Source organism: Centruroides sculpturatus, unplaced genomic scaffold (assembly GCF_000671375.1).
Source record: "Centruroides sculpturatus isolate CEXI.00-Female unplaced genomic scaffold, Cexi_2.0 scaffold347, whole genome shotgun sequence".
In the NCBI taxonomy this organism is placed as follows: domain Eukaryota; kingdom Metazoa; phylum Arthropoda; class Arachnida; order Scorpiones; family Buthidae; genus Centruroides; species Centruroides sculpturatus.
This window is the reverse complement of record NW_019384871.1, coordinates 91,456-108,819: the sequence shown is the minus strand read 5'-3', so window position 1 is coordinate 108,819 and position 17,364 is coordinate 91,456. Positions and strand designations below refer to the sequence as shown.

Below are 17,364 nucleotides of genomic sequence, written 5' to 3'. Positions count from 1 at the left end.
AAAGATTGCAGCATTACTTCTTGCCATCTGCAGATGGCTATGCTTGGTCAGCCATATTCAGCAAACGAAATCACCAAGACGTACTCCTTCATACCTCTAAGGTGTGCAGCCATTGACAGCAGTGCGATTTTAAAGACGAGACATATTCTCGTCAAAAATACATATTTGCCCCATACTATGTTCATAGAAATAACCAATCATTCAACCATTATGAAATGAATAAATATTATACAATAAATTTTATAGCTAAATGGAGTATATTACAGTAGAGTCTCGAAAACTCGGCACTCGATAACCCGGCAGTCCAGATAACTCAGCCACACCCTGGCAGGACAAAAAAATCCTTAGTTAATTAATTTTCATTATAGACAGCTTTATGCCTCATCAAGTATTTTTCTGAGGTCTGTCTTATCAGGTAAATTACTGTACACAGTGTATTCATTAATTTTCATTTTCATGTAGTAAAGGCTCTATGCCTTCATAAAGGACATACTTTTTCTTTGTTTAAGGGTATTTGGGCAATTTATTCTCTATTGTATTCTCAAGTAAACAATACATACAAGTACAGTACAGTATTTTCTGAGGAAACACTCATACTTATTTTTTTTAACCCCATTCCCGATAACCCGGCATTTTCACAAACTCAGCCACCCTTCGGTCCACATTAGGCCGAGTTTTCGAGACTCTACCATATTTTCACGGATTGTCCAACATGTCTGTCTATCTGGGGAGACTATGAAATCAGATATTTCTATATGATAAAAACCAGCAAAAATGAAAATTGCATTTACTATACCTTACTCAATAAGGTATAGTAAATGCAATTTTCATTTTATTATACAGTATTTATGTATTTTATTTATTGTTTTCATGTTTTAATTTCTTATTTATGATATTTAATTGTGCTATTTTTATCTTAAATTATGCATGTTTGCTGATTTAAAAACACCACACAAAGTCATTACAAACATTAAAAACAGAAATAATTGTACATATTCATATATCACTAATATAAATTAATATATTATTAACAACATAAAAGTTTAATTGCGTTTATGTCATAATTGTATAGCCTATTTATTATATTAGTTTAATAATAATAAAACTTAGCAACATTCTCTCAATTTAGTAAATGAATGTAAAAAATAGGCATAATTTACTTCCAATCAATTAACTGAAGATAACATTTCCAGAAATATCTGTTTTGTTTTGTAATAGTCATATGAGTAATTTATCAAGCATACATTGCAAATAATTAAAATTATCATCACTAATACCTCGTGATAAGCTTGGAGAAGAACCATCCAGGCTGCTTTGTGAACTGTTTTGTTTTCCCAAGTGACTATGTTTGGAAGAACTTCGAGAATGAGTCTGCAAATTTAATAAATTCAATAAATGATTAAAATTAACAAATATAAGAATTCTAACTGTGTTAACAGTTTAATATCACTAATTTTCAAAACACTAAAAGTTCTTCTATTGGCACAATTCAAACCAAAAAAAAAATCTTTAAAACAAATGATTTTTTATTGCACAAAAATTTTTCAGCTATTTTAAAAACCCATTAAAGTTTTTTCCAAATTTATGTTTGATATTTTTCTGTTCAAATATGATATTTTAATTATCTNCAATTAACTGAACATAACATTTCCAGAAATATCTGTTTTGTTTTGTAATAGTCATATGAGTAATTTATCAAGCATACATTGCAAATAATTAAAATTATCATCACTAATACCTCGTGATAAGCTTGGAGAAGAACCATCCAGGCTGCTTTGTGAACTGTTTTGTTTTCCCAAGTGACTATGTTTGGAAGAACTTCGAGAATGAGTCTGCAAATTTAATAAATTCAATAAATGATTAAAATTAAAAAATAAAAGAATTCTAACTGTGTTAACAGTTTAATATCACTAATTTTCAAAACACTAAAAGTTCTTCTATTGGCACAATTCAAACAAAAAAAAAAATCTTTAAAACAAATGATTTTTTATTGCACAAAAATTTTTCAGCTATTTTAAAAACCCATTAAAGTTTTTTCCAAATTTATGTTTGATATTTTTCTGTTCAAATATGATATTTTAATTATCTAATTGTTTTAAATAGCTAATTTATGCAATAAAATGTCATTTATTTAAATATTTCATTTTTCTTTTTCAAATTAAACTATCAATGATTTTAATACAACATCTATTCAGAAATATTAAGACTGATTTTAAAAAACTAAATATAAAATAGTGTAAAAATTTATTTAATGTGCACTTTAATTTTATAATGATGTTTGTTTTATTATTTGGGAAGGCCTTATGTGTCTTTTTTTGTAATATATAAATAACCTTTCAGTTAATCATCATTTCTTTGTAACTACAAAATTTAAGTAATATATTTTTTAAAACATTAAAACATTTTAGATACTCAGAAAAACTTTTTCTAAGTAAAATGATAGTTTTAATATAAAGATATAAGCATTCTTTGATATCAAAGTTTAGTATAATATCACAAATTTATTGACAATATTACTGGAAAAAATCATATAATTCCAGAACAATAAGTGCTTTTCATTTTTGTTCTTTGAAACTTAAAATATAATCTGAAGAATCTCTAAATAACAAAAGCAAATGTATTTACTGATATTTTTCTTTGAGTTTTATTATGTAATTAAGTAATATTGTCAATAAATCTATGAACATATAAAACAAAAATTCCACTAAAATATCACCAAAATTAATAAATTTTATTCTCTTATAATCATTTTTTAACATCTTAGACAGAACAGTATGAGGAATGGATATCAGATTAATATGAAAAAATAACTTTTTATTTAAAAAAATGTAACTTAAAAAATTAATATGAATATGCAAGAATGCATATTCATATTAATTTTAAAATAAATCAGTTATTGCTCATCTCAAGTTCTTGCTTTACATAATAAAATTTGTATCTTCTTAACAATATTTATTTTATTTTATTTCATTTCTCAAAAAGACACTGTGGCCAGGTTGGCCTTTTACAAGCATCTTATAGCAAAAACCAACAAAAAAAAATTTATTATTTTTTTGATAAAATTTTCTTAAAATTAAAAAAAAATTCAATATTTGATAAAATTTTCAAATTTAAAAAAAATTTGAAAAATTTTATCAAATATTTTAAAATTTTCTATGGCAGACCTTAGGCAAATCTGTGAATTCATTTATTAATACAAACAAAAATAACAAGCAAAATACTTCTATCAAATAAAAAAGAATATAAAGGTTTAATATTGTTGAAATAAATTAAGATGCTATATAAAGTATCTATATGTTACCGCTAAAGCTCAAAATCCGTTAATGTGTACATTACCTAGCTAATCTGCAGATTAACTAGGGTGATCCATTAAAGCTGCGAAAATTGTTCAATTTCTCAAATTACCTAGGTAATTTGCAGAGTATCTAGGTAATCTGCACATTAACGGCTTCCGTATCGTTAAAGTTCAAAAGTTTGTTTCTTTCACTTCCTTTCCCCCACTCCTTCTTTTTACGTAGATAAATTTAAATCCTAGAATGCAAGCAAGCACCGAATTGGTGAGTAAAATCAAGAAAAGATTCTTCGCAAACCTCTTTAGCGAAGATTTAAAATATAATACGTAGTGTTTTAATAACAAACCAAAGTATGATTCCATAATTGAAGATGTAAAGCAAATAAAAGTTTCCAAGAAGAAAGAATCATCTCGAGATTATCAAATAATTCAAAGGTGTGATGTGTTGACTGTACGAGGCTGTGAAAAACTCATTGAGCCGTTGTCAGATGCGCGAGAAAGGTTTGAAAAAGTTTGTCCATGCCGGAGAATTGTTTGACATTCGATAAAAACTGAAGAAGACCTTGAAAAATTAGAAGATTCACAAGAGACTGTGATTATGAGATCACAGTCAAATCTTACTCAAGAGGACATTCCGTTATCCCCCGCTTCTACAGAATCACCTATAGAAATACAAGAATTTACCGATAGTAATCTTAAACTGCCTTCTATACCGTTGATTGATGATGCAGTCACGAAGAATATTCAGTTACCCTGCACCTCCAAGGAATCGCCTCTGCAAGTTGAAGAAGTCATCACTGAGTTACTCTCAACTTCAGCAGAATCGCCATCACAGTTTCGTACGGAGCCTGTAAAGAGCACTATACAAGACATAGTCTGTATTGTTTGCTCAAAAGCAGCATCAAGTGCTCACAAGTGTAAATCGTGTAATATGTTTGTTCACGCAGTTTGTGGTGAAGTAGATCCTAAAGAGGAAGGGTATGGTAAGAATGTATTGTGCATCATCTGTAAAAAGAATATGGATCAGAAAATACAGCGTGATGAAGCCAAGAAATGTTTAGAAAAGCAAGCAAAGAAAATGTTAGCAGTTTCTAATGCAAAGCACCCAAACGTCGATGAAGGTTTCGCTGTGAGAATTAAAGTACCCGAAGAAGACAGAGCAAAAACTGATGCACGTTCAATTTTAGCTGTGGTTCTTAGTAAAACAGAGGATGGCTTTTATAAACTTGATACTAAAACAGGTATTTTAAAACAATTGTATGCAAAATCTGAATTCAGTGTTTGCAAAGAGAGATTTTTAACGAAAGAAGATGGATGTCCCTGCTGTAGAAATATCTTTACGTCAAACAGCAATAAAACAATCCCTTGGTACTGGGCAGGGTTTCAGAAAATGTGACTGCAAATCTAAATGTACCACAAATAGGCGTGCTTGTCGCAAAAACCAATTGCTACGTAATTCAAAGTGTCACCAATCTTTAGATTGCACTAATAAGTAAGTACAATTTTATCATATGTTTTGCAAATTCATTTCCCTAATTGTAGTAATATTTTAAACCGTTTGATTTTTGTATTAAAGTTTTTTTAATTGATTGATGATTGATTCAATCAACTAATTTGTTGATTGTATTAACTTGATTCTTTAGATATTGAAAATTAAATAAATAACATTATGTTAATTTAAGCGTACAGAAACGTTGCTGTTGTTCCAGCAAAAATCTTATTTTCACTTTACCGAGTGCCTAGTAGGTAATTTGCAGATTACCTAGATAATCTGAACATTACCTAGGTAATTTGAGAAATGGAATAATTTTTGCAGCTTTAACGGATCACCCTAGTTAATCTGGAGATTAGCTAGGTAATGTACACATTAACGGATTCCGAGCTTTAGCGGTAACATATACACTATGCAGTCTTAATATGGACACTTTTTATATCTATATTAACTAAAAATCTCACTATATATTTTTTGAACATTCCAAACTGTAGCTAATTTAAACCTTATTGATTGATTCATCACAAATAATAAAATCAAAGAATACAATACAAGTTACTTTTCTTTTGGTTTATTTATTTTTTCTTCTAATGAAAAACCATAAATAAATAATTGAAAGTAAAGGAAATAAATGATATTAATAATTCATTCAAGTTATGAGTGACAAGTTATTTCATTGTGCATAACTATAATATAACAGAACAGAACTAGAAAATAATTTTGTTGACCTCCTGGAAGCACTACAAGTTTTTAAACATACCTACATAAGTTTTGCCAAATGACAATGGAAAAAGACAGAGATTCATGAAGATTTCTATGGATCTGACTTGGATTCAAACCTGGATATTTCAGAGCATCAAGAATGCACGTTAGCTTCCTTAGCCATCCAGTTGCCACAATTCAAATTTAAAACATTACTAACAATTTCTTCAAAATTTAACATAAATTAAATCAAAAGCAAAAGTCATTCTAAAATTAATTTATGCCATTTATGATTCATTTAACTGTCTAATTTAATTTAAAGCATAGCCATTTCTACGAAAGTGAATGAATCTGCATTGTTCTTATATACAGGATGTCAAAAGTTTGAAGACTTAAAAAGCATCAAATCAGCATATTACAGTGGAGTTTCACCAAAAAGCTTGTCATGTAGGCAGATTTTTTGGCATAAAAATTTTTAGTTCAAATGTACACCAATAGAGGATGTTATCATCATCACACAATCAGAACAGTATGGAAAAAGAAATCAAGATAATATAGAATTTATTCATTTGCATTCATGAGCATGCTGCAACAGCAGTTGTTCAATTGATTGTGATGGTGTAGCCACAGCCACAACCAATGACACTATGCAGAAGCAACCTATGTATTGTCTATTTTGCTAAATTTATTTAAATTTTGTATATTTTAAAAATAGTTTAACTTATTGTAATATCATATTCATAATGAAAATAAATTATAGTATTTATTGTTCAGAAATTTTCTGAAAATACTTCATTCCATAAACTTTTTGTTATGATTGTATGATTGTTGTTTGAGATTATATGTATTTGTTTTGTGCATGCATATGCAAGTTTAGATAAAATTTTTAATTACGTACTAAATATTTAAATTTGTAATTCTAAATCATTTAATAATTACAAATTAATATCTATGACTCAGATTTTATGCAAATACATATTTGAGTTTTGGACAATATTCCTTAAAATAAGTATAAAAATGAAAATCTGAAGGTTCTATAATCTAAAATTTGGGAGTTTCAATACTTCTATAAATGCATATTTCATATGTAAAAGCATGCTTTAAATTTTCTGCATATTAAGGCATATTTTCTTGCTTTCAAGAATTTTCTAGACTAACTATTGCATTGCTCCATTACTCAGTCCATGCTCTATCTTTCTTCACAAATTTTTTAGAAGTTACTTCCTTCAAATTGAATTGAGAGTGACATGTTCATATTGAATTGATTTCAAACATTATTCCTGATTTAATTGACTACAGTTTTCAGAAGTTCAAACACATGCATAGAAGAAAAATAATCTTATAGTTCTAAATAATGCAGTGTGTGTGTTGTGTGTGTTGAAGAGTTTGGAAGAGAAGACAATTTTTCATCTGATGCTGCTGTTTAACCTGATAACCATGCAACAAAGTTATTGTATGTGAAAGGAGGACACAAGTGCTTCAACATATTGCATAAAGCTGCCCTTGTATAGTCTAATGGAAGACAAAAACAATGTCTGTTTTAACATTTAAGCAAATCAGATAGTCAGGGTAAGTCACAGTTTTGTGACTTACTCTGACTATCTGACGACACATATTCTTGAACTTACCCTGACTATCTAACGACACATATTCTTGAACTTATGCAAAAGCAATGAATGCTGCAGACATTTCATTAAACAAACTCATCAATAACATGTTTAAGAATTTCCTTGAGAAATATACAAATGAAAAAGTACCAGACAAATCAACTCTTTGAAAGAACTATGTCAGTGAATCATATAATGAACCCACCAATACAATCAGAATGAACACTGAAGAAACAAATTTGTGGTTATCCATTGAAGAAACCACTTGTAGGAACATTGTTAATGTAATAATTGGCATGCTTGATAGTGCCTTTGAAGGCACAGAAGCAACACTAACAAGTAAAATGGCTTTGCCATTTTACTTGTTAGTGCTGCTTCTGTGTCTAATTAGTGTTAGTGCTTTCGTCCCACTAACACTAACAAGTAAAATGACTTTGCCATTTTACTTGTTAGTGTTAGTGGGACGAAACTATGTCTAAGAGAGTGCGAGCAACGCATGCACAAATCTGCACTTGTGCCTGTTTGTAGAGACAGTCTTAGCATTTTGTATTTTCTTTTGACCCAGTTCTCGGTCCTCCTGACTACCTACAAGTCTGGTTTATTTTATGTGTACACCAAATACTCTGTGCCAAATTGCAACTCCTGACATGTACTCCTTCATACCTCTAAGGTGTGCAGCCATTGACAGCAGTGCGATTTTAGAGACGAGACATATTCTTGTCAAAAATACATATTTGCCCCATACTATGTTCATAGAAATATCCAATCATTCAACCATTGTGAAATGAATAAATATTATACAATAAATTTTATAGCTAAATGGAATATATTACCATATTTTCACAGATTGTCCAACATGTCTGTCTATCTGGGGAGACTATGAAATCAGATATTTCTATATGATAAAAACCAGCAAGTTGGTTATCCCAGAGGAATACCGACACTCCAGTTTAAATGAGGCTATACATCCCACTCTAGAAAGTGTGTGAAAAAAAATAATAAACAAGTTTTATTTTAAAACTAAAACTGTCAGCCCATTAATCAAAAATTACAATTACATGTTTAATGTCTTCATTTTGTCTTTCTAATAATGTAAAATACTCATGGAATGCTGGAAGTGCTTTTTTTATGTTTGATTTATTGTAGTTTGATCCAAAAATGCAAAAATAAACATATTTTTCTGTAAATTATCTCAACTTACACTGGTTAACATCCCCTCTGTGTGAAATTTAAGAGGAAAGGGTTATCTTTAAGGTCAGGGTGGATTGTCAGTGCAACTGGCACTGACTATCTACTGTACTATTACAACTAATGTCAATAATTCGCTAATTATTTTATTGCCTTATAAACAAACTCTTCCTGAAGTCAGTCAAATTACATTTTTATTATTTTATTGTACTCAGAAGAATGTTTTCTTTAACATTTATTTAACAACTAGTTTTGTTAGATCTGATTAATTTATTTTTTATTTGCAGTTTAACCAGTATGCCAGTAACCCTGGGGTTTAAGATAGAAGTAGGCAATATCCCTAAGCTCTTCAGCTTTGCCAAGAGCCAAGACAGATCAAAAACCGAGACTGGTGGTTGATAAGATTGCCCATTTGTATCTTAGAGAGGAAACTCCATAACTTAATATCCCCACACTTAGAAGGATACTGCTTTAACATTGCCAACTCTGATGTGTCCGTAAAACTTCTGGGACATACTTCTAATGGGAGATACCTAAAAATTATGGATTTTAAATTGTTATACCCATCCATAAAATTACAATCATGCTTTTGTGCTCTGAGAAATTTTTTAATAAATATACTGGACAAATGTGCTCCCATGCCCAAGTGCTCATCCTTGATCACCTCATATGCTATTCATCTTTCTTCCAGTTTTGTTCTAACATTTACAGAGGTAGCCCATGGGGAGCCCAATCTAAAGGGACCTATGTGAATTCATTATAAACCAAATTGAATAGGATGTCATTCCTTCTTTTCGTCCAAACGTCACACTATAAAAAAGATACACTGATGATATACTCATTATATGGAAGAATGAATCACAGGTAGAGGAGTTTGTACAACGCATGAATGATAATCCTTATGGGCTCATGTTACAACTTGACCAGACAAGTGAAAAGGAGATACTTTTCCTAGATCTATGCATACACTTGGAAGGAGGTAACATTCAAACTAATATCTATCACAAACCTGAATTCAAGCCAATTTACATTCCAGCCAACTTCCATGACTTGTACCAATATAAAATTGCAGCATTCATGGCACTTGTCAAGAGAGCACATACCCATTACACCAACGGAATAGATATGCAACATGAGATATACTGTATTAAGAGCATAGTTACACAGCATGAGTTTCTTAAGAGTATCATTGACAATATTAATAATAAGTTTGTGGCTATGGATCACAAACAAGGTAATACAACCCAAACAAAAGTGAAAGAGGAAAAGATCATTTAATAGTACAGTATAACTGTATTTTAACTCTTATATATAACCAGATAGCCAGTCTCAAGGGATACAGCATCGCATACAAAAGAAGTTTGACCATTTTCAATTTACTTAATAATGCAAAGGACCCATTAAATAAGGAAAGAGCCCCCTGGACCTATGTCCCAAAGGGAACAGGTCCAGAAAGAGATCCGATATACACGAGTTCCACCAATCGTTATCCAAGCATCTTAACCTATCCCACTTTGATTTTTCTCTGTTGCATGTCGCGCCATGTCGAATTTTTGTTAATGTTAAGCATAACAAAAATTATACGTTTTTGAAAAAATAATTGTATCATCCAAAATTTTTTTAATTTTGCACAAACAAAATACATATATTAATAAATGTAAAAACAAAAAACAAATTATATTTCAGAAGCTAATAATAATATAAAAATTATAATGACTAGCTACATCTAGTTTAAAAAATGTTTTGATGCTGAATGAGTATCTCGGGTCCACAGGTCAAGGTCATTAGATTGCAATCCAAGATATGTCGGGAATACCAGAGATTAGGTTAAGAAGCACAAATTTAACATCCAGCAAGGACAAATCACCATAGCCCTCTCAATATATGCATCAAAAGAAGGGATCATCCTGCTATTTCAACAAGTCTCCATGTTAAACACATCCGTACATGGGGAGCATATCAGAGAAATGGAAGCACTTGAAATTTTCAAGGTATACAAGGAAGGGAGTTGCATTAATAACAAAGAAGAAAAAACAATCTTGAAAACATGGCAAACATGCTTTGACATCACATCAAGGAATTCTGTAATACACATGACAGCAAAAATTAACACATTCATTCGATTCAAAACAAAAATTAAAACATTCTAATATTCTATATTCCTGATAAACACCTTTGGAGTAGGTCGAAAACATTAGATGATGTTAGCTTTGACAAATGCTGGACTGTTTTGACAGGTTAGCGAGAATTTGTGATGCAATTTTGGATGAAGAAATATCCAATAAAACTTTTGATTTAAATCTATGAGAAATAGCATCACTTGTGTAGGCCACAATTACACCTTGTGATGTAGATAGATCATTTTCAACATACAAAAATGTTTTTAAATAAAACAGATTGTCCTTCACTGAAAAAATTTGTCAAAACATTCCATTGTATATTGTAATGTTTAGGTTTTCCTACTATAAATAATGTAAAATAATATACTTATTACATAAATAAATATTTAATAAATGATATGTAACTAGATTTTAGAAAATATTTAAGTGCATATTTTGGTGTGTTTTGTGTCATAAATATGCACATAAAATGGCAGTTTTAACTATAAACATCCGAGCCTTAGAAATATCAAACATTCCCAATAATATAGATTACAACAAAATTTCACACAACAAGGACCCGAATTAAAATAACTTTGCCAGCACAAATAAAAATTTAAAATTTCATCTCCATAACATTCAGAATTCTCTGAAAGTTCAACTGACCTGTGGATATAATGGATTATTATTAACAGAGAGCATATTACTATTAGCAACAACATTGTCCAATTCAGGTGGAGGAGAAGTATCATCTTGAACTGCTTGACTTCTTACCAGTAGTTTCAAACGTGTTGACTATACAAAAAAAGAAAAAAACCATACATAAAAAATTTCTAGAATTTTACAATAGTGTTAAAATATCAGGAGCACTATAAAAGATTTCTTATCCTGGTTTTTTCATATATTTAAACATGCAATGTCAGACTATTAAAATACTTTCATTTGAATAGACAAGTTTAGTTATTACCTAAACGAAATTTTCTCTTTATTTAATTTATATCATAGATTTTACAATAAATGATATCTAGAAAATTATGTTCAATAAATCATTTACATTAAAATATATTGATCAATTTTTGATTAATTTGAATACTATGAATAACAATAATAATAATAACAGAATCTAATCCAAAGAAATCCTGAACTTTTTAAACAAATTTTAGGAATATATTTTCTCTCTCAGCATCTAAAGAAAACTTTTATAATGCTTCTCATAAACTAACATGTTTGCTACAATATAAATGACAAAACTCTATTAGCATATTTCATACGTAAATCTTATCATCTATTAACAAACAAATTAAATTCCACTCATCTGTCATGATTAATTAAAATATTTGATATTTTAACTAACATCTCTAAAAAATTTTAAATACCATCCTCAAAATATATTTACAAAATTTATTGTGAAAGTTTATCATTTTCAACTTCTGGTGATAAGAGTTAGCTGTCAAATATATTCCAAATTCTAATTCACTTTAAATTAAAATGATATTTAAATTCAATTATTAATTATAATAAAAAATAAATACAAAGTACATGAAATATTACATATAGATGTCAAAGTTGATTAAATAAACTAATTATATAACATTATAAATTTTGATACAAAAACTGTCATAATTGTTATATAGTAAATTTAACTTATTGATATGCATCAACAGTGTCACATGTATACATATCTACAGTAGACTCCACTTATTATAATCACTCTTGGACTCACCTATACTAATAATTACAAATTGATAACATTAAGTGTATAAGTAAATTACCATAGACTAAAAAATAGAGTAAATATTAGTTTTATTGAGTAACAAAAACAACTATGCTAAAATAATTATTAAAAAAATTATAATTAACATGATATTCATTTAATATTGTTTGACTATTACCTCTAACAACTAGTTTAATGTCAGCAATTAAAACTATTGTATTGTAAGCGAACAACAATTAATACAATTAAAATTCACAGAAACAGAAGAAACAAACTATAAAATAAATAAGGGTATTTTCATAATTTATCCATTTCACATAACTCTGGAACAACAAATCAGACAATAGAAGTGATCTTTGGCTGTATAACTGATATTTTGGAGTACCTCACTGGATAGAATAATTGTACAATGTCAGGGTGTTATTTTTTTTTCCTCTGGAGAACTGACAAACTCAAGTCGTGTATTTGGGTTTTAACTATTCTTTCATCAGTAAGTGTATGACTGTTAAGAGGAAGGAGGCAGGAGACTAGTCTTCAAATTTTTCTGAGTTACAATTTTTATTTACCAAAGAATTTAAACATCCAACCAACAATAGTCATATATTAAAGTCAAACAAGTGCCAAATTATATCAGGCTATATTACTACAATTATTATTAATTAGATGATAAGTAATTTGGCACTAGAGACAAGCATTAGACACCATCTCTTGCTAACTTTAATAGTTATAATTAAAAATACTGTAATTTAATTAGTGCCAAATTACTTAGTATTTAATCAATAATAATAGTAGTAGTAATACAGCCCAATATAATTTGACAATCATTTAACATCAAAGAATTATATGTATTTTTCTTGCATCACCTGTCCTGCCCAGTGCTTAACATCTCTCTCACACATCAAGAAAGAGAGAGATAGAAAATGCGTGTGAAGTTCTGAAGATAGACTAGCAGTTGATAAATATCAGAGTCCTTCAGTGGTCTCAAAACAGCATTGTTGTTGCACATTTAGTAAGATTGGAAGAACATTGGAATCATGAAGTAGAAGTAACTTTTACCCACTTTCCTCTGGTGATTCAAATTAGGTTTTTCCCCATCAAAAGATGACTCAGTGGATGATGAAAGGACTTGATCTAATTAGTAAGGATGGAACTCATCTTGCTCACTTGAACTTAACTCTCTGAGTTAGTTCATGGGGAGCAACTAGGACAGACATGACTCTTTTGGAAGCTTGGATGCAACACACTCATGCTATTTCTTCATTTGATTTCTCAAAGATCCTCCCTTCAGACACAACTCACAAACCCTTGTTGGTGGATAGTTGTATTACCTCATTTCAATTGGATTTTCAAACTGTCATCAAAATTTTACAGGGCTGGGAATCATCTGGGAATTTTTTCATCTAAGAATCAACCCCTTTTCCCAGGAATTTTTCTGATCTGTCTTTGTGATTACATTTATTGTTTCAACACAATCAATAGAATCTAACTACCAACAAATTTATATTTTCACAATTCAAAGTTCCATTTGATGAGACATAACTTTTTTCTATTTAATTCTCAAACACTTTGTCACCAAATTTTTGTGTTGTAACAAGGCTGAAATTGTGTTAAAAGGAACAAATTATGAAGATAACTATTTTTATTTTGAAGCATTTCTTCTATTCCTTTAAATTTTAATTGTAAGTTTGTCACCCTTGATATTTTATCAATGATATCAAAAGCAATTCATGTTTTAAAACTGGTTAAGATTGATAGCAATAATTGATACAATTGCATGTTATCGGACATAGGTTGAGACTAAAGGCACAAAAAGAACTTAAAATGTCTAATACAAATAACAATAATCAAATCAGGAGTCACAGTAATGACTCCCCACAAGTAAAAAAGTGACTGATTGACTATATATACAGGAATCAAATTGCTGATTTTGGGGGGTCAATTTCTCCACACCCAAACACCTGAAGTAATTCCAAATACCTCATTTGAAAGAAAACTGTATTTTCAAGTACTGTAGTGTCCAAAATTTCAAGATTTTCTATAAAGCAGTTGCCGAAATATAAACAATTAAAAAGTGCAAAAATCACCAAAAAAGGTGAATTTTCTTCATCATCCAGCACTACAGATGCTTGTAGAAAAGAACTACTGGGTCTAGAATGCTCAAATTTTAAACTTAAGCCTTTCTTGTTATCAGTGAGGTGCTTGCAAAACTTCCAGGTCAATATGGGGGTTTTCCCCATAGAGTTAATTCAGTTTTATGATTTAATTTTACGCTTATAAAGATAAAACTGCATTGAAACAAATTAATTTTATTCAAAATGTTACTCAGAATAACAAAAGCTGAAATATATGCCAATTAAAACTTTTTATACGGATTTTTCTAAATGGCATATCTAGTGTCTGTTAGTGCTTCAAAATTAAAACTGAAAGCATTTGATTGGCAAGTGCATTTGGTCAGCGATGTGTTCAGTTGGCAGTTGCCAAGCCCCATCTGAATTGTACATCATCGGTAGAGTTTCTCAAATGGGATCCCAGTTGTTTTTTTAACATGAGAAATTCTCATCCCAGGAAATCCTGCAAATTTCTTAAAAGTTCCCTTTTTTCTTATTTTGTGTTAAGGTTGAGAAATTTTGCAAATAGAAAGTATAATTAACTCAAACTATCAGAATACATTTGTATTTATTAATTTTAAACCTACTTATTATTTTTTTAAATTTTTGCTAGTTATGGCATGTCACAAATGGTCAATAATCAATATGTAGCTTATTTGTGGCAGGACTCTGAAAATTCTTTACTTGTCAGAACCTGTAATATCTGGAATAATTGTGCTTATACTGTCTTAATTTTTAACCATGCCCAGTAGCTTCAATAACTGCATAACGCCAGGTTATGCAAATTAGGCAAGGATACAAACGAGTATGAAGTCTGCAAGTATGAAGTTTTTCTTCATAAACCTGATTATTAAACACAAACGAACTGCCGAATTATTGGTCTATAAGCTTGATGTTTCTATTAAAGCAGCTGAGGTAGACAAATCAAGAATACTAGAGAGCAAAAGAAGTATTACAATCTCAAAAACACATAACATCTGTCATCTCTTAAATGCATTAAAAACAATTCCACTCATATCAATTGATTNTTGCACAAACAAAATACATATATTAATAAATGTAAAAACAAAAAACAAATTATATTTCAGAAGCTAATAATAATATAAAAATTATAATGACTAGCTACATCTAGTTTAAAAAATGTTTTGATGCTGAATGAGTATCTCGGGTCCACAGGTCAAGGTCATTAGATTGCAATCCAAGATATGTCGGGAATACCAGAGATTAGGTTAAGAAGCACAAATTTAACATCCAGCAAGGACAAATCACCATAGCCCTCTCAATATATGCATCAAAAGAAGGGATCATCCTGCTATTTCAACAAGTCTCCATGTTAAACACATCCGTACATGGGGAGCATATCAGAGAAATGGAAGCACTTGAAATTTTCAAGGTATACAAGGAAGGGAGTTGCATTAATAACAAAGAAGAAAAAACAATCTTGAAAACATGGCAAACATGCTTTGACATCACATCAAGGAATTCTGTAATACACATGACAGCAAAAATTAACACATTCATTCGATTCAAAACAAAAATTAAAACATTCTAATATTCTATATTCCTGATAAAGACCTTTGGAGTAGGTCGAAAACATTAGATGATGTTAGCTTTGACAAATGCTGGACTGTTTTGACAGGTTAGCGAGAATTTGTGATGCAATTTTGGATGAAGAAATATCCAATAAAACTTTTGATTTAAATCTATGAGAAATAGCATCACTTGTGTAGGCCACAATTACACCTTGTGATGTAGATTTTCAACATACAAAAATGTTTTTAAATAAAACAGATTGTCCTTCACTGAAAAAATTTGTCAAAACATTCCATTGTATATTGTAATGTTTAGGTTTTCCTACTATAAATAATGTAAAATAATATACTTATTACATAAATAAATATTTAATAAATGATATGTAACTAGATTTTAGAAAATATTTAAGTGCATATTTTGGTGTGTTTTGTGTCATAAATATGCACATAAAATGGCAGTTTTAACTATAAACATCCGAGCCTTAGAAATATCAAACATTCCCAATAATATAGATTACAACAAAATTTCACACAACAAGGACCCGAATTAAAATAACTTTGCCAGCACAAATAAAAATTTAAAATTTCATCTCCATAACATTCAGAATTCTCTGAAAGTTCAACTGACCTGTGGATATAATGGATTATTATTAACAGAGAGCATATTACTATTAGCAACAACATTGTCCAATTCAGGTGGAGGAGAAGTATCATCTTGAACTGCTTGACTTCTTACCAGTAGTTTCAAACGTGTTGACTATACAAAAAAAGAAAAAAACCATACATAAAAAATTTCTAGAATTTTACAATAGTGTTAAAATATCAGGAGCACTATAAAAGATTTCTTATCCTGGTTTTTTCATATATTTAAACATGCAATGTCAGACTATTAAAATACTTTCATTTGAATAGACAAGTTTAGTTATTACCTAAACGAAATTTTCTCTTTATTTAATTTATATCATAGATTTTACAATAAATGATATCTAGAAAATTATGTTCAATAAATCATTTACATTAAAATATATTGATCAATTTTTGATTAATTTGAATACTATGAATAACAATAATAATAATAACAGAATCTAATCCAAAGAAATCCTGAACTTTTTAAACAAATTTTAGGAATATATTTTCTCTCTCAGCATCTAAAGAAAACTTTTATAATGCTTCTCATAAACTAACATGTTTGCTACAATATAAATGACAAAACTCTATTAGCATATTTCATACGTAAATCTTATCATCTATTAACAAACAAATTAAATTCCACTCATCTGTCATGATTAATTAAAATATTTGATATTTTAACTAACATCTCTAAAAAATTTTAAATACCATCCTCAAAATATATTTACAAAATTTATTGTGAAAGTTTATCATTTTCAAATTCTGGTGATAAGAGTTAGCTGTCAAATATATTCCAAATTCTAATTCACTTTAAATTAAAATGATATTTAAATTCAATTATTAATTATAATAAAAAATAAATACAAAGTACATGAAATATTACATATAGATGTCAAAGTTGATTAAATAAACTAATTATATAACATTATAAATTTTGATACAAAAACTGTCATAATTGTTATATAGTAAATTTAACTTATTGATATGCATCAACAGTGTC

At 29.3% G+C, this 17,364-nt stretch overlaps 1 protein-coding gene across 1 annotated transcript in view; it reads right to left on the bottom strand.

The window, feature by feature from the left end:
* LOC111630887 (cAMP-regulated phosphoprotein 21-like) overlaps window positions 1-17,364 on the bottom strand; it is a 96,419-nt gene that overhangs the window by 28,740 nt on the left and 50,315 nt on the right. The window contains exon 4 of the mRNA XM_023375046.1: window positions 1,739-1,832. Coding sequence (XP_023230814.1) covers window positions 1,739-1,832 — 94 coding nt within the window. The remainder of the gene's footprint in view (window positions 1-1,738; window positions 1,833-17,364) is intronic.